Source organism: Mercenaria mercenaria, chromosome 2, assembly GCF_021730395.1.
Source record: "Mercenaria mercenaria strain notata chromosome 2, MADL_Memer_1, whole genome shotgun sequence".
Taxonomy (NCBI): Eukaryota; Metazoa; Mollusca; class Bivalvia; order Venerida; family Veneridae; genus Mercenaria; species Mercenaria mercenaria.
The window spans coordinates 71,772,994-71,800,170 of record NC_069362.1 but is presented as its reverse complement, the minus strand read 5'-3'; the positions used below and the strand labels follow the sequence as shown (position 1 = coordinate 71,800,170).

Below are 27,177 nucleotides of genomic sequence, written 5' to 3'. Positions count from 1 at the left end.
AAGAAAAATCTTGTGTATGCGATAGAGGCTGTATTTTTTCAATTGATCTTCATGAAATTTTGTCAGAATGATTACCATGATAAAATCTAGGCCGAGATCGAAAATGGGTCACCCGGAATCAAAAACTAGGTCACTAGGTCAAATCAAGGAAAAACCTTGTGTATGCGATAGAGCCTGTATTTTTCATTTTGTCTTCATGAATTTTGGTCAGAATGATTACCTTGATGAAATCTAGGCCGAGTTTGAAAATGGGTCATCCGGTCATCAAAAACTAGGTAGGTCAAATCAAAGAAAAACCTTGTGTATGCGATAGAGGCTGTATTTTTCAATTGATCTTCATGAAATTTTGTCAGAATGATTACCATGATAAAATCTAGGCTGAGTTCGAAAATGGGTCACCCGGAGTCAAAAACTAGGTCACTAGGTCAAATCAAGGAAAAACCTTGTGTATGCGATAGAGGCTGTATTTTTCATTTTATCTTCATGAATTTTGGTCAGAATGATTACCTTGATGAAATTTAGGCTGAGTTTGAAAATGGGTTATCTGGGGTTAAAAAGTAGGTCACTAGGTTAAATCAAATAAAAACCTTGTGTATGCGATAGAGGCTGTATTTTTCAATTGATCTTCATAAAATTTTGTAAGAATGATAACCTTGATGAAATCTAGGCCAAGTTTGAAAATGGGTCACCCGGGGTCAAAAACTAGGTCACTAGGTCATATCAAGGAAAAACCTTGTGTATGCAATAGAGGCTGTATTTTTCATTTTATCTTCATGAATTTTGGTCAGAATGATTACCTTGATGAAATTTAGGCTGAGTTTGAAAATGGGTTATCTGGGGTTAAAAAGTAGGTCACTAGGTTAAATCAAATAAAAACCTTGTGTATGCGATAGAGGCTGTATTTTTCAACTGATCTTCATGAAATTTTGTCAGAGTTATAACCTTGATGAAATCTAGGCCAATTTTGAAAATGGGTCATCTGGGGTCAAAAACTAGGTTACTAGGTCAAATCAAAGAAAAACCTTGTGTATGCGATAGAGGCTGTATTTTTCATTTTATCTTCATGAATTTTGATCAGAATGATTACCTTGATGAAATTTAGGCTGAGATTGAAAATGGGTTATCTGGGGTTAAAAAGTAGGTCACTAGGTCAAATCAAATAAAAACCTTGTGTATGCGATAGAGGCTGTATTTTTCAACTGATCTTCATGAAATTTTGTCAGAATAATAACCTTGATGAAATCTAGGCCTGTTTTGAAAATGGGTCATCTGGGGTCAAAAACTAGGTCACTAGGTCAAATCAAAGAAAAACCTTGTGTATGCGATAGAAGCTGTATTTTTCAATTGATCTTCGTGAATTTTAGTCAGAATGATTGCCTTGATAGTATCTAGGCCAAGTATGAATATGGTTCATCGGGGATCAAAAACTAGGTCACTAGGTCAAATCAAATAAAAACCTTGTGTATGCAATAGGGGCTGCATTTTACACCGGATCTTCATGAAATTTAATCAGAATGTTTGTCTATATGAAATCTAAGTGGATTTTGAATATTGGTCGTATGGGATAAAAAACTGGGTCACCAGTCAAATTAAAGAAAAACCTTGTGTATGCAATAGGGGCTGCATTTTACACTGGATTCTCATAAAATTTAGTCAGAATGATTGCCTTGACGAAATCTAGGTCAAGTTAGAATATGGGTCATCTGTGGTCAAAAACTAGGTCTTTAAGTCAAATAAAAGAAAAAACTTTGTATATGCATTAGAGACTGTATTTTTCAATTGATCTTCATGAAATTTGGTCAGAATGCTAGCCTTGATGAAATAAAGGTCAAGTTTGAATATGGATCATCTGGGGTCAAAAACTAGGTCGCTAGGATATATCAAAGAAAAACGTTTTGTATGCGATAGAGGCTGTATTTTTTAATCGAGGTTGATGAAATTTAGTCAGAATGATTGCCTTGATCAAATCTAGGTCAAATTCGAATGTAGGTCATCTTAGCTCAAAAGCTAGGTCTCTAGGTCAAATTGAAGTAAATGCTTTTTACACTTAAGAGACCACATTTTTGATCCAATCTTAATGAAAATTGGTCAGAATATTTGTTTCCATGAAATCACTATGTCAAACATGTTTACACTGTTATGATGTGTTTATCAGGTGAGCGGCCTAGGGCCATCTTGGCCCTCTTGTTTTTTTTGAGGGAGATTTTTTTGAACTTGGGGGGAACATACTTTTGTAACTATTTTGAAGGGGGAATGGGGCCGATATTCGGCCCCAAACTATGCCAAATGAGTCTTTTGAGATAAAGCTTGGAAACTTTCAACACTTGTTTACCATCACCATGGCCAGTTATAGGCAAGAGCACATAACTCCATCATGGATTTTGGCTGAATTATGGCCCCTTTTCGACTTAGAAATCTTGGTTAAGTTTTTCGTACCAGTTCATATTTTGACAAAGTCTTTCGAGATAAAGCTTTGAAACTTTCAACACTTGTTTACAATCACCATGGCCAGTTAAAGGCAAGAGCATATAACTCCATCAAGGATTTTGGCTGAGTTATGGCCCTTTTTGACTTAGAAATCTTGGTTAAGTTTTTCGTACCAGTTCATATTTTGACAAGGCCTTTTGAGATAAAGCTTTGAAACTTTCAACACCTGTTTACCATCACCATGTCCAGTTATAGGCAAGAGTACATAACTCAGTTAAGGAGTTTGGCTGAATTATGGCCCCTTTTGACTTAAAAATCTTGGTTAAGTTTTTCGTACCATTTCATATTTTGTGTAAAGTGTTTGACATATGGCTTTGAAACTTTTATCACTTGTTCAGTATAATAGTCTCTGTCTGTAGGAAAGAGTACATAACTCTGTCATCTATTTTGGCTGAATTATAGCCCTTTTTAGACTTGGAAATTTATTCTGTTTTCATACAAGTCCACGTTTTGTCAAACTATTTGACATATTCCTTTTAAACTTGTTTATCGTCATGATTGCCATCTGTAGGCAAGAGTAACTCTGACAACTATTTTGGCTGAAATAAGGCCCTTTTTGGACTTTGAAATTGGTTCACACATTGCCATTTAGTGCAAGACTTACCGAAATCCACAAATACAGGAACATTGTTTGTCTAATCAATTTGTGGTCATATTTTGACCCCATCCTTCAATCAGTTCTTCGAATAGTCGAGCACGCTGTCATCCGACAGCTCTTGTGAATATATTTTGTTTTGGATACGTTTTGACTATAATTTCCTCTTTTTGGTTTCATTAAGTATCTAATTATTCCTGATCAGGCATAATCAGAGTCAGTTGCCACTTGCTTAATCACAAGATCAGCTAATTTTGATTCCAGTTCTCTCAACATTAATCATTTAAACATTTGCTGCACTTGATTGCATGTAGGGGTCTACTAGAGCTGAAAGCAGAAAAACAATAAAACAACGTTTTCTAATGAAACTGTAGATGGATCTTCACCAAACTTGGTCTGTAACAACCATTGAATGAATCTCTCTCAAGTCTGTTCAACAAGTTATCCTTGGCTTTTTTTAGCTCGACTATACAGACTATGGAGAGCTGTCACTCTAGCTTAGTTATTACTATATGAATTTGATTCAAACTTAAAATTGTTGTTCCATCTTATCAGCCACATCTTATCTTGAGGGCACTACATCTTATCTCGTGCACACAACATTTTATCTCGAGCGCTCGACATCTTTTCTTGTGCGCAGGACATCTTATCTCGATCGAAAGACATCTTATCTAGATCGCTCGACATCTTTTCTTGTGCGTACGACATCTTATTTTGTGGGCTCCACATCTTATCTCGTGCGCTCAACATCTTATCTTGAGCGCGCGGCATCTTATCTCGTGCTCACGACATCTTATTTCGTGCTCACAACATATTAAATCGAGAGCACGACATCTTATCTCTCGAGCGCACGACATCTTATCTCGTGCACACGACATCTTATTTTGTGCGCACCACATCTTATATTGAGCGCTCAACATCTTATCTCGAGCGCATGGCATCTTATCTCAAGCCCACGACATCTTATTTCATGCGCACAACATCTTATCTCGAGAGCACAACATCTTTTCTCGAGCACATGACATTGTATCTCGTGCGCTTGACATCTTATCTCATGCGCTCGACATCAACTTCTTATCTCGAGCGCTTGACATCTTAATTTTCTTTATATATTAGGGCCCTTTGTGTGAATTTAGGTCATTAGTAAAAACATAAGGACAAGTAGATAATTAGGGTCCTGCCTGTTTAAATCATATTTAAACTTCCCACAAGTACAAGTTGATCACATCATTTGGGAGAGGAGTACACAAAATTGGTCATCCTATCTTCAAAATTAAAAGAACATAATTGATGATGCTTACTACATGTTAGAGTAGCTACTAATCACAGTTTGACTGATAGCATCAAATCGCACATTGTCAGAAAAGTTATAAAATTACATGCATGAATTAAGGGGACACAGGGAAATTCTTTGATATATGGGCGAAGCCTACATATTAAATCTTTATTTTGTCATTTTTTGTTCAGTTTGTGAATTTAAATTTATACCCTGCAAACAAAAGTATAAACGAAATAAAAGCAAAAACGGTGGTAGTCATACTGAAGACCTGAATACCCACAAAGGGCCTTAATATATAGATAAGAAATGAGACGTTGTGCGCTTGAAATATGATGTCATGCACTTGAGATGAGATGTAGAGCGCATGAGATAAGATGCGGAGCGATCGAGATAAGATGTCAAGTGCTTGAGATAAGATGTCTTGCGCATGAGATAAGGATGTTGTGCGCTCGAGATAAGATGTCGTGCTCACAAGATAAGATGTCCTGCGCACGAGAAAATATATCGAGCACTTGAGATAAGATGTCATGTGCACGAGATAAGATATCGGGCGCTTGAAATAATATGTTGAGCTCACGAGATAAGATGTCCTGCGCATTTATACTAATGTTGACAGCTGTAATTATCTCCTTTGGGCAACCAGATTACCAAAACCAAACTTTTTTACATGATCAGTCTCTCCTTGAACAATTCCATGACGTTCCAAAAGATCTGAATGACCACCTTTAAGTTATTGTTTAGAATTCCAAATTTTTTTGTGTCTGTGTAAAATGTTAAACAGTTAATCAAATACTTGTTGTCAAATTAATCCTGAATACATCAGTGGCAGTGCTGACAGTATTCCGGATATTTACTACCCCATTAAAGTTTTAAATGGATTAAGAAAGAGAACATTTTCGACATGTTATGATTTATCTCAAATATTGACATTGGCTATGTGAAACACTTGATAAAGCTTACATTGTGGTAACTACCACACAGTAGCCTTAAAATATTTAATAGGCAGCCCTAGTGAGGTTCCAATGTAGCAAATGTTGGACTGAATACCAGCAATAACTTCTTTAAGTGTTTGATCTACCAGCATTTAAAATGGGTACCATAAAAAAGCACTGATTTAAAGCCCTTTAGAATGCTTTAAGAATACCTTAGAATGGTAATGTAAGCATTGTTTGATATTACTTTACACACTTGAATTAACAGACCAACGGTACTGCTTAGCATATTGCTTTAAGGGGCAGTAGGCTATTAGGTCAAGGTTAGACATCATTTACTAAAGAACACAGTCATACACATACTGCCGTCAGACTCATAAGATGCCAGTTGCTAATCCTTGTTTTGTGTGGGGGGGGGGGGGGGGGGGGGGAGTGGGGTCAGCAGTAGGTCAAATGGTTTCCAGCCCTTGACTGGAGAACTTTTGGTCTAGGGCTACAAAGTTTTATTTGATGACTGTCTTTGGTCATTAGAGATCAGTATAAGTAAGGTCAAGATCACAGATACCTTATATTTCCAGTCAATGTCTTGTACGGTATTGAGCATTGTTTTGCTATCTCTGCTTTGTAAGTATTTGAACCACATGTTTGATGTTCGAAGATCTTGAGTAGATTTTTTTCTCAACTTACTTCATCAACAATTTATTTGAGGGAAGTTCAGATATTTTATTAATGAGTGTTAGAGAAATTTTACAGAGGTAGCCATAGAGATTCAAAGACTGGAGTGACTTCACTGTCAGTTCATTACCCAGTTCATTAACGGTTTGCTATAAAACCTATACACTGCTGTAACATGTCCTAGTTTGATTGTACAAGTGTCTCAAGATTCACTCTATAATGATCAATGCTATATTTATATTTCAAAATAGATTAATCGAAGATAAATGTTGGCACAATTGAACATATTGAATCGCAAATTTGACAAAAGATTGGTTGGATTAAAGTGATAGGTAAATAGCCTTAATCTCTGTGCAATGAACTTGTAAACTCAATGGTTACTTGGATAATCATCTATAAATGTTTGGTACATGTTTAAATTTTTAATTAAGCTTCTCAAGTACATGTCAGTTTGAACCTAATTACTTCTGTTTACAGTTTTAGAGCTTTTTATGGTGTTTCATGGGAAAAAAATCAACTTTCGTTTAAAAGGAGATGATTAGAATATGTTTTAAAAAATCAATTTGGATGGTTATTATTACTTTAGTAATTCCATAGATATTGTGGAAGGATATTCCAAAGGATCAGGTGTGTGTATAGTTAATTACTTTACTTAAATAACAACTGGTATTTTAGTTTGAAAGTAAAATACTGAGAAAAAAGACGAGATTAAAATACCAATTCAGAGTATTGTATATATTAATTTCTGGTCTTATGAATTTCTTTTTCATATTTCTGGCTCTCGTATTGTAGAATTTGGCATGTGGATTTTAAGAATACGTGGGAGATTTGCTTGTTTTTCAAGAATTTGAATATTCTTTTTGTCAGTGTGTATTTACATGATTAAATACAGTCCAGGAAGACTGTTTCAGTGTTTTATATTGACTTTGATTGGTTCCTTGTTCTCAAAAGACAATTTGTATCATAGAATGATATGAAGAACATAGAGGTCAGTATTTATAGACATGTTTATAAGAGTCTTAATGATATTTCAGAGATGTTTTCCATTGTTGCTGTATTTTATTTCAGAAATGACATTTGAAATAGGACCGATTTGTACATTAGATACAAATTTATTTTGAACATTTTGTTCCAGGCTTGCTGGTGTAGTAACTTTCCATTTTATTAAAATGCTAATTGTTTTCCCATATTTACATAATTACACATTTGAATGTACGGTACGTAATTACATATTGGGATTTGACAACTTTAAAGGTATACTAGATCCAAATTTCAAATTTGAAAATATGAACATTTTTGATTCCATAAAATGAACAAGTTTATGTGTATTAACAATAATATGCAACTGATTTGAAATAGTATGCACTTAATACATGTTGGCTAAACACAGTATAAATGAATACTGTCACTAAAAACTGGAATTTCTTTTTAGCAATTAACTGCATGGCTTAATTACATAGTATGAATGTAGCCCTTACACAATTGATTTATATACTGTGAAATCGTTTTTATTCGCGTAGGGCGAATTTTCGCGTATTTTGCGCAAGAACCGATGCGCGAATTTAAGACCGCGCTAATATCATTTTTTAATTTTATTTTTTCATTTATAAATTGAAAATGCACGAATTAAAGCCCGCGCGAAACAGTCCTTTTTTCACCTTTGCGCGAAATTTCATGCCAGCGAATTCAAATGATTTCACAGTATGTATTACAGTTAAATACACTTGATGGTGATTTTCTTCATTTTAAAGTAAATATCTAAAGATAAAATACTGAAGTGAAGGATGGACACTGGATATCTTTAAAGCTAGCCCCTCACAGTTGTGTGAAAATCTTCAGCATGTTCATTTCTGCCAAATGTGGTATAGAATGTATATATGGGACTGAAAAGTTATGAACTGAGTTTAAATAAGTTTTAGATATTTTGTAAAAAAGGCAAGAAGAATGTTAGTAACGCTGGTCACTTTCACAGTACACTTGATTTTTGGGAGATAAAGTCACTATGAAAAACTATTGTTAGGGTTGTTTAGCATCAGACTTCCATATCAATACAAAATCAAAGAAAATATGACATGATCTTGAAATTTGCTGTGTATCTGTAATTATTGTTCAAAATTTCAAGATGTTAACACCTAAAGTTTTGACTAATATTTGTGTATTCTGCAATCTGATACCTGTGTACCTGAAACTTTAATATGTTAATGTTTGTGTATTGTAGATAGAGTGGTGTGAGAGAGTGTGAGGTTCAGGATGGAGAAGTATGAGAACCAGGGGCTGGTCGGGGAGGGCAGCTATGGTATGGTGCTCAAATGTCGCCACAAAGATACTGGACAACTTGTTGCCATAAAAAAGTTCCTGGAGAGTGAGGATGATAAGATGGTGAAAAAAATCGCTCTTAGAGAAGTCCGGATGCTCAAGGTTAGTACTCAACATTCTACTTCAAGCTGTTTTGGTGTTTTTAGCTTGACTCTTCGTGTGTAGTGGATGGAAACTTCAATCAAGGCTTTCCAGTCATTAAACCTTCTCAAAATCATCAAGTTACATAATTTTTGGTTTAATTTAATTTATTGACCTTTTTCGACTTGTAAAGTTTGGTTGAACCTGTGCATGCAACGAGCTATCAAATTTTATCTAAATAACAACTACTTATATTGAATTGAAACAGCACACAATGTTCCCAGTCATCAGACTTACTGAAATAACCAAGTTAGATAACTGTTTGTAAAATTTGATGTAAATGATGGCCCTTTCCATCGTAGAAAATTCAGTATGGTTTGTTTGCAACTAAATATCCAGCTGTATCTTAGAAACAACTAAATAGATTGGATGGAAAATTCACTCATGCTTCCAGTCAACAGACCTACTAAAGTAATCAACATAGATAACTCTTGGTTACGTTTTTGTAAATGGTAGCCTTTTTCAACTTGCAAAATTCGGGTGAAGTTTTGCAGATAGCTTACTGACGAGGCTATTGAAAGTCCTTCCTAATGGCAAATGCCTCATCAAGACATCCTAGTCATCAAACGTACTTACATAACTCATTGTTAAAATGAATTCAAGTTATAGCCCTTATATGGAAATTTTATTTGAAATTTGTTGGCAAGTTGTTGTGGTCATAATGAAATTTTAATTTTTATACATATTTGATTGTAATAAATTGTAATGAAATAACGGAGTTACCGGAGCATAATGTAATTTTTGCCAAGTTAAAGGTCCATTACCACAGTGTATAGACTCTCTTTATGCCCAAACGGAAGTCGCCAATAACTAGGCGTTCACTTTCGTTTTTCAAATTGTTGGAAGCTGTCGGTAGTAATTATTTTTATGTTTTTCTGTGTCTATTTAAAATAAATATTCTTCTTGTATATATTTTTCAATGTATGATAAATGTCTCTGCAACAAACTGCCGTTAAATAGACACTAACACATGAAAATAAAACGTATTTTCACCAAAAACGCAACTGGTCATAGCAAAAGACGATGCATTCAGGCTAAAATGCCCGTTATTTAGGAAGTGCGAAGGAAATACGTGTCAGAACCGCTTCTGAATGTTACATTATCAATTCATGCACATGAGTTTATACTTACAAATATGAATTTACAATCCTAAATAGTTGAAATATTGTTTAATTCAACATGCATCTGAATTATGCACTGGCCGCCTAGTCGCAAAACTTTATATAAAAACTGTTCCACTATTCGCCAAAACACTGTACGCCTATTCAATAAAGAAATAACGAAGTGTTTGGACTTGCAGGCTCTGTACTCTGTACTCCTTGAATTAAGAAATATAAATTTTGTATTGTATTTCACTTGCGACTGTGAAACAGTATTTATTAGTCTGTTTCACCAACGATGTCCTTGTCTTGGACAAGAAATAAAATCTTTATACGTGTTTCCGCTAACATTCGAGAAAAATATATATTTATTTCGCTCAGTTTGACGGACACTTTGTTTGTATTTCTTTTTTTCTTTTTTTTTTTTAGCTCGACTGTTCGGGAATAGGGGTGCTATTCTACTCGCCTCGGCTTCCGCGCTGGCTTTCTTGGTTAAATTTTTTCGGCAACCTTTTTTGTCACATCTTTTTTACTTTTGCTTAAACCTTACTGTAATCATTGCATAAACATTGTGCAGCATACAAACGAAGCCTTTTTATGCAGGGTCCCTGTGTCCATTATACCCAAGGTCAATGTCACTCAAGGTATTGCACTTAGTGTTTGACATTTTTTTATCCCCCCACCAAAGGTGAAGGGGATATTAGAAATGCTCTCCGTCCGTGCGTCCGTCTGTCCGTCCGTCCGTCCGTGCGTCCGCAACGATATTTGTCCGGAGCATAACTCCAAAAGTACTTGAGGGATTTTCTTCAAACTTCATACACTGATAGAACACATTGGGAGGAAGTGCAGTGTGCAAGAACAATAACTCTACCTTGCCTATTTTTTGAGTTATTCCCCTTTATCTTATTTTCTTAAAAAAATTTGTCCGGAGCATAACTCCAAAAGTACTGGAGGGATTTTCTTCAAACTTCATACACTGATAGAACACATTGGGAGGAAGTGCAGTGTGCAAGAACAATAACTCTACCTTGCCTATTTTTTGAGTTATTCCCCTTTATCATATTTTCTTAAAACATTTTGTCCGGAGCATAACCCGAAAAGTACTGGAGGGATTTTCTTCTAACTTCATACACTGATAGAACACATTGGGAGGAAGTGCAGTGTGCAAGAACAATAACTCTACCTTGCCTATTTTTTGAGTTATTCCCCTTTATCATATTTTCTTAAAACATTTTGTCCGGAGCATAACCCGAAAAGTACTGGAGGGATTTTCTTCAAACTTCATACACTGATAGAACACATTGGGAGGAAGTGCAGTGTGCAAGAACAATAACTCTACCTTGCCTATTTTTTGAGTTATTCCCCTTTATCATATTTTCTTAAAGAAATTTGTCCGGAGCATATCTTCTTCATGCATGGAGGGATTTTGATATATCTTGGCACAAATGTTTACCACCACAATGCGGAGTGTCATGCGCAAGATCCAGGTCACTAGGCCTAAGGTCAAGGTCACACTTAGAGGCCAAAGGTCAGATACAAGAATGACTTTGTCCGAAGCATTTCTTCTTCATGCATGGAGGGATTTTGATGTAACTTGGCACAATTATACACCATCATGAGACGAAGTGTCATGCGCAGTTCCCTTCTTTAGAATTACTTCCCTTTGTTGTTACTTTAAATAGCTTTTATTGTAACTTTTTCATTACTAGTCGTAGGGAAAAATCGAGACCACTTTTCTGTAGTACAACAAACATGCTAAATCCAATTTTGAGGTGTATTTTGACCAGTCTCTTCATGATAAAGATTTTTGTGTGGACTTGTAATTTTTTTTTTTTTTTTTTTTTTTTTTTTTTTATAGATTAACTTCCCTTAGTTGTTACTATAAATAACTTATATTGTAACATTTTTATAATTGACCCTAGGGAAAAAACAAGACCACTTTTCTGTGGTACAGCATAGATGTTACTCTCCAGTTTTAGGTGTATTTTATTAATTTTATTATATATAAGGTATCTCTACCTAGTAAGGAGTTTTTTTGTGGACTTTAAAAAACAAAAGACTTACAATGATTACTAAACAACCACAAAATTAACATTCCATTTGCAAATACAGCTGCTAGAGTAAAGAAATTTGCTTTGACGGGCATATATTGTGACATTCTGGCACTCTTGTTCCCTGTTAGCTTTCCATTCCTTCTTTTTACAGTAGCCATATAGAAAAACATCATAGCTATACTCTTCATGAAAATTAATAAAATTTAGCAGTAAACCACCTCACTACTGACTTATTCTTTCTTCCACATCTTAAAACCCCTGATGCGGACCACATCCTTCAATTATGATATGCCCAGTGGGGGGATTAGCCATGTCTGACATGGCTCTTGTTTTTTTAATTTAAGCTACGCCTACAGACACACACGCTATGAATGTTTATACGTGTTTCCGCTCACATACGAGAAAAAATACATGTATGTATTTATTTCGCTCAGTGTGACAGGACACTTTATTTTTTTCTTTGTATTTTTAGCTCGACTATTCGGGAATAGGGGTGCAATTCTTCTCGCCCCGGCTTCGCCGTTGGCTTTCTTGGTTAAAAGTCTTAAGGCAACCTTTTTTTCGTCACATCTTTTTTACTTTTGCTTATTCCTTACTGTAACTTCGCATAAACATTGTACAGCATAGAAACAAAGCCTTTTCTGCAGGGTCCCTGTGTCCATTATACCCAAGGTCAATGTAACTCAAGGTATTGTACTTAGTGTTTGAAATTACTTTTTGAATTTAAGCTCCGCCTACAGACACACGCACTGTCTGCCTGGTTGCTTTGTACAGTCAAAGTGTGCAATGAAAATGAGTCCCGCTCATCTATCTTTCAAGACGGTGGTAGCTTTATTCATATTATTTATACATGTAGATCAACTGATGTAATCACTAGGAGCCAGGTCATTTTCAGTTTGTTCTGTAGCGAATACTCAATAATTATGAATGAAAACGAAACGAAAAAGAACCGGGTGTTAGCTTCGATCTGCTTGATTTTGAATGATATCAGCGATGCTTTAGAGCCGAATATTAAAATAAGCAGAAATTACCAGTTACCGCGCCGACGGCAACTGTTTTCTTTTCTGTGAGAGATGATAAAGTTCCCGTCGTAAAGTCCGAACAAGTCTCTGAGATGCCGAAAATTGATCAAACACTGAGTTGTGCCACGTAACGATTAAATGAATTATGCGCTAGTGATTTATGTGTAACGAATCTAGTCATTATTGCAAAAATCAGTTTCAAACACTATGCAGGTTAGAATTTATTAGTACGCACTTACCAAAATGAGTTAGGCGCACAGCTGCGCCGTGCTAGACCAATTTATTTTGATAAATGCTTACTAATAAACACAAACGAAAAGTGGAATCGACACTGCAGTAATAGCATTTAAACTGGTCCATGACTGTTACGAAAACGAAAGAAGTTATAACTATTATATTTTAACTTTTGGTTATCATAAAACAAAGTCAAAACATTGAAATATAAGAATGAAAAGAAGTTTTGAATAGGCGTACAGTTTTTCGACTAAGCGTTCAGTCCGGATTTTAAAAATTGCGATTAGTGGGCCAGTAATATATCGAATAGTGGGACAGTGTAATCGGCACATATGTCTCTGAAAAACACATTTTCCTAAAAGCGTATTCGTTACCATAGAGTCATGCTGGTATTTATCGACGCGTAAGATATTTATCTATGAATTAGCGAAGGTTTCAATTCTTTGCAAAAGCTTGAGATACATGTATTTCAAAGAATTGATAGCTTCATTACAAAATCGAACAAATACCCACACGTGATTTGACTTGAAATTAAGTATATTAAGAGTTTTAACAGGCGTGTTTGGTATCCACGTAAACAGTAATTCCATATCGATACGTAAAATAAAAAAAAATACACTTACTTCGTGCTATATTAACGAAATAAACAATGAAAATCCAAGCCATCCGCGACAGCAAAAAATTGTGTTTTGATTTCTGAACGCCTAGTTTTTGGCGACTTCCGGTTGGGCGTACAGAGAGTCTATACACTGTGATTACTAAGGGAAAGTGAGTTGGCAATTTTTTTCATAGCCAGTGCATAGACTTCTGCAAGGCACTAAATAATGAAGATTGGCAGGTCAAAATTTACAGAAGGTCTTTGGAACTCAAAGAAATGTATGTGTATTATGTTGAAATTTCAATGAATCGACAGAATGACCCCCCCAGGTCTTTTTAACTTTCTTCATACTTAGTAGAAAAATAATTGTACATAAACTACGATTTATTTCGAATTTCTACATACCAACTTTCATTTTCCAATAAAATGAAATAGTTTCTGTGCTTTTTAAAAGAAATTAAAATGTTCACTTTCCTTAGTCTTGGACCTTTAAGGTCTCAGTTTGGCTTAGAAATTGTTGAATGATTGAGTGCTGCCCTTTTTGATGTGAGGGTGGTGGGTTACTGTATGATATTTACTTGGAAAAAAATCACACTGCTAGCAGCCCAACTCTGTGTTTCTGACAACACAGATTATTGGTAAAGTGGTTCCACAGCTGTACTCAGACACCTGGTATTCACTATTTTTCAGCTATTCAACTATTATAATTGGTTTAGTAGGTTCATACCTATTTTTAATTTGAATAAATTAATAGCTCTGATTTAAGTCATTCTTTACAGTGTAACTTGTGAAGGGCTTTCTCTAATCTGGGATTAGCTGTAAACAATGTTGTTATATATTTTCTATAGACATTTTGTAATTGAAGCAGTAGAAGTGGTTTATAATTGTAATCCTTCTTAAAGGACTGGTTAAGTGTCACATTTATTTACTATTGATATAACAAAATGAACAGCCTGAAGTTCACATTACACACGAATTATATACGACTGAATTTATATCAAGTAGCACTGATTGAAAATTAAAAAAATATAGGGTGACTCTTGAATTTCAGATTTTCACTGTGTTTGTATAAAATGTTGCCTATCTTCAGGTTTATATACTCTAGTCTTTTACTACTTCAGTCACTATCTAACCAGTGCTGGTTTGAGTCTCGCCACTTATAGAGTTCTTTCATATGTGGAAGCATCTTTACTGTCGGCCTGTGGTTCTACCAAGGTGTTGGCAAGTGCCTGTTACAATGCTGAGATGGGCAGCTTGGGTCTTCCACCAGTATTATATCTAGATAGTCACTCAGAACTATGGTATAGAACTCAAGAGTAAGAAGCTACACATAAGATGATGTTATCAAAGTTTTATATTAAATTTCTACCTTAGTTCATAAGAATCTTGATGAATAATGCTGTATAATACATAAGAACTTACAATAGTAAGTTGTATATAATTTTGAGTAATACTGTTACTTGCAGCAACTACGGCATGATAATCTGGTGAACTTGTTGGAAGTGTTTCGGAGAAAGAAGAGACTATATCTGGTATTTGAGTTTGTTGACCACACTGTACTGGATGAGCTAGAGAAATGTCCTAATGGTCTTGATGAAACAACATGTAGAAAGATACTCTGGCAGGTACTCAAAGGAATAGAGTTCTGTCACGCAAACCATGTAAGTATTTCAAACAACACATATCAGTCTCAGAAAAAAATGACAGTCACAAGCTGGGAGTAGCATAATGAAGTTAATGAAAAATCATCTACAACATTTGAACAATGATAAGTAGGCTTGAAGCATGGTCCAAACATGCTGGTTATGTCTGACCAAAAGTGCTAATGCATGAAGTACTATAGTCCTATGAAATCAGTAAGGTTCAATGTCATAAAACCAGTTTACCAGTCATTGGTAAATGTGCATTTATATAATACCAGTCTGACAATTCTTGAGTCTGTGGTCTGACCATACAAATGCCTTTTTATTAGCTCACCTGTCACATAGTGACAAGGTGAGCTTTTGTGATCACCCTTCGTCCGTCGTCAGTCCGTCCGTGCGTCCGTGAACAATTTCTTGTCTGCACGATAGTGGTTTCATTTATGATTTTATTTTAACCAAACTTGCATACAACTTGTATCACCATAAGATCACGGTTCCTTTCTTGAACTGGCCAGATCCCACTATGGGTCCCAGAGTTATGGCCCCTGAAAGGGCCAAAATTAGCTATTTTGACCTTGTCTGCACAATAGCAGCTTTATTTATGATTTGATTTTTACCAAACTTGCACACAACTTGTATCACCATGAGATATTGATTCCTTTCTTGAACTGGCCAGATTCCATTATGGGTTCCAGAGTAATGGCCCCTGAAAGGGCCAGAATTAGCTATTTTGACCTTGTCTGCACAATAGCAGCTTCATTTATGATTTTATTTTAACCAAACTTGCACACAACTTGTATCACCATAAGATCTCGGTTCTTTTCTTGAACTGGTGAGATTCCATTATGGGTTCAAGAGTGATGGCCCCTGAAAGGGCCAGAATTAGCTATTTTGACCTTGTCTGCACAATAGCAGCTTCATTTATGATTTGAATTTAATCAAACTTGCATAAAACTTGTGTCACCATAAGATCTCGGTCCCTTTCTTGAACCGGCCAGATCCCTTAATTGGTTCCAGAGTTATGGCCCCTGAAAAGGCCAGAATTAGCTATTTTGACCTTGTCTGCACAATAGCAGCTTCATTTATGATTTGATTTTAACTAAACTTGCACACAACTTGTATCACCACAAGATCTTGGTTCTTTTCTTCAACTGGCCAGATTCCATCATGGGTTCCAGAGTTATGACCCCTTAAAGGTCCGAAATTGGCTATTTTGGCTTTTGCAGCCATAAAGAGACTTCATTTATGGTTTTATTTGATACAAACATCCAAAATATCTTCAACAACAATAAATCTTGGATTCCATGACAAATCACATCCAATCATAGGTTCCAGAGTTATTTTATATCTGATTACCTCCCCTGATTGGAATCAACATGGATTTATATCAGTAAGTACTTACAGGACTTATTTGAAATTTCATTATTGTTATTAGTTGGACTGAGACAATCAGGGTAGATAACTATGGACTGATTTTATGTCAAATTACCTCCATTTATTTCAAATTAAAATTGTTATATCTCCATAACTACTGAAGATACTGATCTGAAATTTCATTTATGTCAACAGATTTATTTGGCAGATCCTTCTTTTGTCCACTTACAATATTTTTAGCTCACCTGTCACATAGTGACAAGGTGAGCTTTTGTGATCACCCTTCGTCCGTCCGTCCGTCCGTCCGTGAACAATTTCTTGTCTGCACGATAGTGGTTTCATTTATGATTTTATTTTAACCAAACTTGCATACAACTTGTATCACCATAAGATCACAGATCTTTTCTTGAACTGGCCAGATCCCACTATGGGTCCCAGAGTTATGGCCCCTGAAAGGGCCAGAATTAGCTATTTTGTCATTGTCTGCACCATTGCAGCTTCATTTATGATTTGATTTTAACCAAACTTGCACACAACTTGTATCACCATAAGATCTCGGTTCCTTTCTTGAACTGGTGAGATTCCTTTATGGGTTCCAGAGTGATGGCCCCTGAAAGGGCCAGAATTAGCTATTTTGACCTTGTCTGCACAGTAGCAGCTTCATTTATGATTTGAATTTAATCAAACTTGCACAAAACTTGTGTCACCATAAGATCTCGGTTCCTTTCTTGAACTGGCCAGATCCCTTAATGGGTTCCAGAGTTATGGCCCCTGAAAGGGCCAAAATTAGCTATTTTGACCTTGTCTGCACAATAGCAGCTTCATTTATGATTTGATTTTAACCAAACTTGCACACAACTTGTATCACCACAAGATCTTGCTTCCTTTCTTCAACTGGCCAGATTCCTTCATGGGTTCCTGAGTTATGACCCCTTAAAGGTCCAAAATTGGCTATTTTGGCTTTTGCAGCCATATAGAGACTTCATTTATGGTTTTGCTTGATACAAACTTCCAAAATATCAACAACAATAAATCTTGGATTCCATGACAAATCAGATCCAATCATAGGTTCCAAAGTTATTTTATATCTGATTACCTCCCTTGATTAAAATTGTTATATCTCCATAACTACTGAAGATACTGATCTGAAATTTCATTTATGTCAAAAGATTTATTTGGCAGATCCTTCTTTTGTCCACTTACAATATTTTTTTTAATTACTTCCTTTTTACGTTACTATAAATAGCTTATTTTTAGTAACTTTTTTATTATTGGCCGTAGGGAAAACAAGAGACCAGTTTTCTGTGGTACAACATGGATGGTACCTCCAATTTTTAGGTCTATTTTAACATATCTATACCTTGTAAGATTTTTTTTTTCTTTTTGGTTAAATTTCTTCCCATTGTTGTTCCTGTCTTTTGGACTTAGATATTTTTTCTGAGGACCTTCTTGTCCTCCAGTGCAATGATAACAGGTGAGCGATATAGGGCCATCATGGACCTCTTGTTTTTTTATTATTTCCTTTTTACGTTACTATAATCAGCTTATTTTTAGTAACTTTTTTATTATTGGCCGTAGGGAAAACAAGAGACCAGTTTTCTGTGGTACAACATGGATGGTACCTCCAATTTTTAGGTGTATTTTAACATATCTATACCTTGAAAGATTTTTTTTTCTTTTTGGTTAAATTTCTTCCCGTTGTTGTTCCTGTCTTTTGGACTTAGATATTTTTTCTGAGGACCTTCTTGTCCTCAAGTACAATGATATCAGGTGAGCGATATAGGGCCATCATGGCCCTCTTGTATAATATGTTTCTTGAGGTATCCTAGTGACATTTGCTAATTTTTAAGCAAATGTCCCAGATATTTTGGTGTTTGACATGTATGGAGCTGGATGGAAGTATTTGATTTTAGTGTTTGGTGAAACTTCAGACTATAAACTAGTATTGTTATACTGGTGAATATACTAGTCCAAATACTCTTGAGGATTATCAGTTGAATTCTTAATGAAATGATTATCAGACATTCCATGCATTGATATTCTTACCATAGGCATGTTATTACTGGAAAGATTTGAAGATCATTTGTATTCTGCTACAATTTCCTGCAACTTGACTCTTAATTCAAGGTGTTTTAGGTCATTAGAGAAGTTTGTTGTACTGAGTGACTAGCAGGGCTCCGGAAATTTTGATAACTCAATCGGTCCGAAACGAAAATCCTGACATCGGCGCTACCCCACCCACCGCATTCCCAATATTACATATTTTGTAAAACATGATAGAGTAAAGAAATAAGCATGTCATGCATTAAAACTGAGTTACCGGTCATCGCGAGTTACCATACAATGAAGACAGTTATTCAGTGTTATGTGTGATCGTTACTTTGTTTAAATTTCGATGTTTTTCCTGTAAGGATAAAATTGCCGGCATTGACACCGTGTACGTAACTCGTCTAAAAGCCAACGCACGTGACTTCGGTACCGTATACATGGCCGATACTTTGTGATGTTTCCTCATTCTTCGACGGAATTCTATAAAATACAATGCGTCAACGTGAATTACACGACACATTCTCTGCTAAACAGCCTCAGTATTTTAAGAATAGTCTGCCGCGTACCGAATGTGTACGTTATGGGAACACTGAGATCGAATTTCCCGCATGTATAGTACCAAAAGGTCACGCGGGTTGGCCACGGATATTTCATTTCACTTTCGTTGTACTTCAAAAAGCAATTACATTTTATAAAGTTATAAGTTCTCTTCTGATGTAAACAAAATTTCAATTTGAAACATTTTTTTAAAAGACCAATTTGATAAACAGCGCCACTCCGGTTTTCTTTATCATTCATGTTTGCCGGTCCATTATTTTTTTCCTTTTTCTTTTTTGTACAGTCGGGTTTCAAAGACGATTTTCTGCACTTGTTTTAATTGGAGCCCCATCAAATGAATCATGTAATTTTTTCAAATCAAGTAGTTATAGAAAAATATTTTTATCGGTTTTTCGTGTAATGTCTCTTTAACTCAAAGACCTATAATGTACATGATTAAATGCAGTGACCATTTGTTTTTAGCTCATCTGATTTTTTGAAAAAAAATGATGAGTTATTGTCATCACTTGAGCGGTTGTCGGCGTCGGCGTCGGCGTCTGCGTCGGCGTTGCCTGGTTAAGTTTTATGTTTAGGTCAGCTTTTCTCCTAAACTATCAAAGCTATTGCTTTGAAACTTGGAATACTTGTTCACCATCATAAGCTGACCCTGTATAGCAAGAAACATAACTCCATCTTGCTTTTTGCAAGATTTATGGCCCCTTTTGTACTTAGAAAATATCAGATTTCTTGGTTAAGTTTTATGTTTAGGTCAACTTTTCTCCTAAACTATCAAAGCTATTGCTTTGAAACTTGGAATACTTGTTCACCATCATAAGCTGACCCTGTACATCAAGAAACATAACTCCATCTTGCTTTTTGCAAGATTTATTGCCCCTTTTGGACTTAGAAAATCAGTTTTCTCGGTTAAGTTTTATGTTTAGGTCAGCTTTTATCCTAAACTATCAAAGCTATTGCTTTAAAACTTGCAACACTTGTTCACCATCATAAGTTGACCCTGTACAGCAAGAAACATAACTCCGTCCTGCTTTTTGCAAGATTTATGGCCCCTTTTGGACTTAGAAAATATCAGATTTCTTGGTTAAGTTTTATGTTTAGGTCAACTTTTTCTCTTAATTAAACTATCAAAGCTATTGCTTTGAAACTTGCAACACTTGTTCACCATCATAAGCTGACCCTGTACAGCAAGCAACATAACTACATCCTGCTTTTTGCAATAATTATTGCCCCTTTTGGACTTAGAAAATCATTTTCTTGGTTGAGTATTATGTTTAAGTCAACTTTTCTCCTAAACTATCAAAGCTATTGCTTTAAAACTTGCAACAGTTTTTCACCATCATAAGTGGACACTGTACATCAAGAAACATAACTCTGTCCTGCTTTTTGCAAGAATGATGGCCCTTTTTAGACTTAGAAAATCATGGGTAGGACAATATTTCTATTACACTAAAAAAAATCAGACGAGCGTCAGCACCCGCAAGGCGGTGCTCTTGTTTTACCCGTGATCAGACATAACCTTTTGAAATAAAACATCCGTTGGATTCTAAATAAAAGAAGTGGATCCCCGTCGAAATGGTTTGGATCCAGTCAGAAACATTTGGAAACCAGTCAAAAATGTTTAATACATTGCAGTCGGCTGTCTGCAAACATTAAAGGATGTGCCGCGCAAGCGCTGATTGCGTCACACGCTAATTACGGACCGATTATCAAAGTGACAATCAGACCGATTGACACCTTTATTGATTATCTGAGGGTGCGACCTACAATTTCCTGCTTGGCAGGTGGTCGTATATTGAGATATCAGACCAAAATTTATACTTTTCTCCATTTTTACGGGACCGATTTTTTTAGTTTTTTCACTTCACGAATCGGTCTGAAAAGTCAATAATCGGTCCAAAACCGACAAACCGGCAAATTTCCGAAGCCCTGGTGACTAGTGTTGCTTTAGTTTTGTTAAGTCATTGTGCTAATATTAAAGACAAGTTCTGTAGTGCTTTAAACTGAAAAATTAAAAGAGTCAGTATACCCGATACTTGGCTTAGTGCAGTTATTGCATGTATGTTAACTTGTCTGAAGCTGACTACATACTAATCCCTGTTGAGTGACAATGTTGTCTGCAGGAAGAAGCAATGAATAGCTCTGCAGCATAGAATAGTAGATATGTTTACTGAAAACTGACTTACTCTGTCAAACATGACATTGAATGGGGTAATTATTTATTTAAAAAATCAAAGTTAAATTCACCAGTTTATCTGACCTTTTCTTATATTTGTCAATAACCAGATTTATAGGTATTTGGATTTATATTACAGTTCAGCATGATATACCAGTGCCAATTACTTTCATTTAAAACTGTTGGTAATACTGATAGAATAATAATTGGCAGTTTTAAATGTAAAATAACCAGTGTTTGTGCCCAGTTATTATTTCTTGTTTGGTATCTGCTAGTTAACAATGTAATTTCTCCATTTAAATCCATAAAAGTATAGAAATTATAGGTGTTTTTTTTCAATTGAGAATGGTTATTGATAAATCTCCTTGCCAATCCTGCAGTATTATATTGTCATTAAAAGGAGAAAAATTGCATGAATTGATGATCGGTTTTAGTGATCTTACATAGTTTCTATAGGAATTGATGTTTATGTCATGAAAGGGATCTTTTGTAGGCTTTGTTGTCTTAAATATGCATATGACAGTTGCTGAACATTATTCCACAGACAGCATTGATAAAGTTGAAATGCTGGGATCTGTCGGCAGAGTTGTACATCAATTGGTTTTAATAAAATGATTTTTGCCATTTTTGCACTTTGAAAGGGCTTTTCATTAGCGCCAACATATATTTTCCAAAAAAAATGTTTTTTATAGAAGTGCATAGAATTCAATTGGGCTTTTCCTTCAAGAACGTTTAAATTCTTTAAACTGAAATTAAAATGTTTTCTTGGTTAAAAATGAGGGTATTGAATAGTTTTAACTACTGAATATATAATAATCAAACAGACTGCATAGAGTGGGTGACGTTATTGGACAGGGGACAATGGGAATACCTGTTCTCTATTGTCTGACTATATTTATACATTGACTCGGATCTGCTCTGGTATAATAGGGCAATACATAATGCCAAGATATGATCTAAAAGTCAACATAATTAATGATTAGCATTGTTCAAAATGTAGACTCCCAAAATGGATAAATACAATCATTGTATACAATATTCTGTGAATTAGTATTTCATGCTGAGTGATAACCCATTTTCCCCTGAGGATTCATTCATAATAATCGTTCACTGTAAAAGGTAATAGTCCACACACAAAAAATCATTTTAAAACATAAACTATTGCCTGTTCAGCTAATCAACATGTTTAAAAAAAAGTCAGCATAGATACTCAGTCACTTAAAAAGATAGACAAGAAAAACCTCCATCCACCAAGAATTTTGCAGAAATTGGCAGGGGCCAGTTTTGTATTGTGGAAAGGTGGGTGCTGCATGAAATTGGCAAATAAGGGTTTGAAATAATGCAAACTTGCCATTATATCACTCCAAATGACTGAAAAATTGTAACTATGAACTTGTTGGAAGAACAAAAGCAGCAGTATTTTACATTTTGTGTCATGTAGCGGCAAATTGTAAATGTGTATAATTGTATAAATTTTGTTTTAATGCAAGGGATGGCCAATTTTACATGCTTATAAACAGACTCCTCTTTTTATGCTTTGGAAATTCTTTTAATATGCTTTAATTTGAAAAAGTTGTAGAAAGGTTTAGAACCTGTGAAACCCTCTTTTATTCATGAATGGAAAAAGTTTTACTATCCCCTGCCCTTAAATCATTAAAATGCAATGGAAAATTTGTAGTGGTAGTCAGCAATAATTGTAATATCTTTACATTTATTCCTAGATAATTCACAGAGACATCAAGCCAGAGAATATTTTGGTCAGTAAGAATGGTGTTGTGAAACTGTGTGACTTTGGTTTTGCTCGCACTCTGGCACAGCCTGGAGAGATTTACACAGACTACGTAGCAACACGTTGGTATAGAGCTCCAGAATTACTTGTTGGAGATACTAAATATGGAAAGTAAGAGGAAATAAATCCGTTTTCTTGAAGTATATGAAGGTTATAGGGTTAAAACTAATACCCAGGTAACACTTAATGATCAGTTGTACTAGATTATCAAAAGAGTTTTAAGCATTATGACATTATGGCCTTTCAGTTATTTTTCTGTGTCATCTTTAGTATATGGGGATCCTGGAGAGTTCTTCAACCAGTAAAACAAAGAAGTCACCATATGACCTTTGTTGTGGATGTGAAAGAAAACGCAAGAAAACAAGCACCATATTTTATGTATGGAAGGGTGTTTTTGAATGAGCATTTCTAATGTACTGATTTCATAAAAGTGTTAATCTATATAAGAAAAAGTAAGAATTTTTAGCATGGAATTTTTTGGCTGATTTGAAAATTTGTACAATATTGCAGTAGGACGTGTGATATCCAGTATAACTGGCAGTGTTTTAAATAACATGTGTTTTCAGGGCTGTAGATATATGGGCAGTAGGCTGTCTGTTGGTGGAGATGTTGACAGGGGAACCATTGTTTCCCGGGGACTCAGACATTGATCAGCTTTACCATATTGTCAAAGTATTTGGTAAGATATTCTATTTTTCTCAAAGTATTAATATAATTAATATGATGTCCGGTTCAGAATGCCTTTTTTTTTTAATGAATATGCTTTGCAACTTAAAAACTGAATATGCAAGACTTACATATAACTGACAGGAAAAATGTAAGACTTATTGATAAAGTTATTGTCCTGATATTGGGGTACCTAGGACAGGGGTTTTGTTTTCATACTAGTTGAGATGCTTTGAATTTAGTTAGGTGTAGTAACATGCAATATGCAGACAAAGGTCAGTTTACATGTTTGATGGAGACTGAAAAAATATTTTCCAAAATGGAAACAAAAATAAATTAGCAGTAAGGATGCTTCATTATTTCCCTATATAAAAGATTTGCCTGCTGTTTAGAAATTGAGTAAAAACACCGATGTAGTTTGTGAAGTATGAAGAAAAGCATTCAAACACCATAAAGTGTTACACATCTAGTAAACATCTCACAAAAAAAGAGAGAATTTAATCCATTGTGCATCATACTCATAAAAAAACACTTGGTTTGATTTTTTGAAAAAAAATTACAGAATGATATTAATTCCGTTTTCAAAAATTTGAAACTGTAAGTCATGCCCCTCTAAATAGGTGGTGAAAAAGTTAAAGGTCCTGATAGCGAAAAACAATTGTCTGCCATTTAAGTATCGAATTTCCTTAAAGTAACTGGCTCTAAAAATACATAAATAGACTTTTCTTACTGTGGGGGAAATTAAACATTCATAGGTTTCTAAGTAAATTAGTGTAGAATTTATTTTGTATTGACCATATCTTATATACCTACTTAATCATTCTTTTAATTTCAGTCTAATTGTGTATTGAGAATCAATGAATTAATTATCTTCAACAGGTAATTTAACGGCTCGCCACAAAGAAGTGTTCATGAGAAATCCATTATTTGTTGGTATGCGTCTACCTGAAGTAAGAGAAGTCACTCCCATTGAAAAGAAATTTACCAGAATGTCAAACTTTTCTTTAGCTCTTATAAAGGTATGTTATTACAATCTCCACTCTGTCAGATAAATAATTATATCAAAATAAATTATTAAACCTTGCATGGAAAAAAAAGTAACAACCCTGATCTTCTGATGAATTCAGTAATTAGAATGTTAATACTGCATGTACACAATAGTCAATGTTTTATCTTATATCGAATTTAAGAACTGAATGGCACTTTAGTAGCTTTCATTCGGGTATGAAGTTCATGGGTTACACAAAAAATGTCTTTCATACTCTGATAGAAATTGTACAAACCTCAATTCATATAGTAACAGTTTTAGCTTTCATCACCTTGTTTTAGTTGGTTCAGTGATGCATCATTTTGAAGTTAGAAATGTCTAACAGTGAGTTTTTGAATAACTAACATCACAATACACCCTCCCTATTTGGCACTGCTGTAAAAATTCATGACTTTCAGATGACATGGTGACATGTTTAAACAAACAAGTGAGCCTTGTTAGTGCTTGTACTCAGCCTTTGGCATCAGTAGATATCATTTGAGCTGGAATGCAATTTCTGCATATGTTACCATCAAAGAAAACACATGCTGACTGATAAATTTGATATTCCACTCTGTTTTACACTGTAAATTGAACTTCAGGTGAACTACAAGAAAACAGTTAATCTTGTCTTGTTTTCAGGATTGTTTGAAATTAGATCCAGATGATCGTCCTACATGTTCACAACTTCTTAAACATGAGTTTTTCACAAGGGACGGATTTGCTCAAAAGTTTGCACATGACTTGAAAGCTAGATTGACCAAAGAGCAAGAGAAAAATGCATTGTTAAACTCTATAGTTCATGATGATGATAAGGAAGGGGCTGACAGTAATAAAACTACAACAAAGAAAAAGAAAAAACTTCCCTTAGTGAAAAAGGATTCTAAAGCAGATACAGACCATAATAAGAGTCTTAGTAAGGATGGCAATAAACCTAACAGTAAAGATGTAAGTGAAACATTCCCTGTTATTTTAACTCTTCTACAATGAATTTCTAATATGAAAATCCCTGCACATTTCTGTCATAACACGGAAATTTGACGTCACATCAACATATTATTTGGTGCCATACATGTGCCTAAAATTAGTGCCACTGCATATGATCTGCCATTTTATATAAAAGACATTTAAGAAAAGAAATGATTGAACAGAATGTTGTTACACTTGATTCACACACACTGTATAGGCATAGGAAATAGAGACGTGCATGTCCCTTACATACAAAGTGTTTCCCAATTTCATCTTCTTTTTTTACATGAAAGACCTATTAGAATTGAAATTATATATAGTAGAACAACATTTAACACATATCTCAACAATATGAATTTGTAATATGCCACATGTATAATTCATTCCTCTTGAAATTATTCTGCAAGCATATAACCTCATTGTATTGTTTCGATATATTAAAACATGGTTCTGCTATATACTATTTATTAATTCAGATATGGCAGACAAGAAGTTCCTGTTACATAATCATTTTTAATACATTACTTTTTATATGTATATAAATCACCAGTCCATAGTTTGTGCTGTTGACCTTAATTTTGCTGAGCGAAAGTCAAAACTTGAAGGAAAAAAATATGAACATTTATTTCTGATGTTATAAGAACTTTGGTAAATAAGTGCGGTGTTTTATGACCCAAAGCCCAACCTGATTGTTAAAGTTATATTTTTATTTTTATGCTTTTGTGTGGTTAATTGAAATATTGATGTAGTTTATACCTTAACCTTTAGCATGCCAGATAAACTGTCGTCTGCTGGAAATGTGGTCTGCTAAAATTGTAAAGTTCATTCAGTTTGCTCCAAAATTTTAAGAAATATTGTCAGAGTAGCAAACAGCTTGGAACCTGATCAGACGCCGATTTAATCGGCGTCTGATCTGGTTCCAAGCTGATTGCAAAGGCTGTTAAATTCGCCTGCAGCAGGCTAAGGGTTAATATATTCATGTTAAGAAGTATACAAACTTTATTTTTTTTCCTTAATCAGAAGTAATCTTCACTTAAGATATAATATCCAATATTTTTTAAAATGAACATGTGTACCTAAAACATATCAAATTTATAATGATCTTAGAACTGTCATACTTAAATTACTTAAATGATGTCGGCAGATGCACATGACATTGTATAGTAACATGAGTAATTTTGTTGAAATTAGGGATGGGAACGAATATTCGAATATTCAAATATTCGAAAATCGGTCGAATATTCGAATATGAAAATCAAATTCGAATATTCGTAAAAAAATTTCAAAATAAGTATCATTGGTTTTGGGCAATATGAGCATGCTAATTCTACAGAATAAAACCATTTCATGTTGGTTTATCGTGTATCAAAAGATGTCCAATTAACAAGAAAATAGCAATGCATATTTGGCAGGGGCCATCGTTAAGGTTTAACAGTTTGCAACAGGCGTCAATGTGTCAGATGCATGTCAAAAGATGTCCAATTAACAAGAAAATTGCA

At 34.8% G+C, this 27,177-nt stretch overlaps 1 protein-coding gene across 29 annotated transcripts in view; it reads left to right on the top strand.

Moving 5' to 3' along the window:
* LOC123564278 (cyclin-dependent kinase-like 2) overlaps positions 1-27,177 on the top strand; it is an 80,217-nt gene that overhangs the window by 9,758 nt on the left and 43,282 nt on the right. For 27 of the 29 annotated variants that reach the window (XM_045357704.2, XM_053536900.1, XM_053536896.1 and 24 more), the window contains exons 2-7: positions 8,187-8,386; positions 14,900-15,094; positions 22,949-23,127; positions 23,583-23,695; positions 24,562-24,701; positions 25,352-25,657. In XM_045357704.2, coding sequence (XP_045213639.1) covers positions 8,219-8,386; positions 14,900-15,094; positions 22,949-23,127; positions 23,583-23,695; positions 24,562-24,701; positions 25,352-25,657 — 1,101 coding nt within the window. In that variant the 5' untranslated portion in view covers positions 8,187-8,218. Of the gene's footprint in view, positions 1-6,338; positions 6,596-6,772; positions 6,957-8,186; positions 8,387-14,899; positions 15,095-22,948; positions 23,128-23,582; positions 23,696-24,561; positions 24,702-25,351; positions 25,658-27,177 lie in introns of those variants that run through there. The other 2 variants (XM_045357702.2, XM_045357705.2) reach the window with 2 other exon arrangements.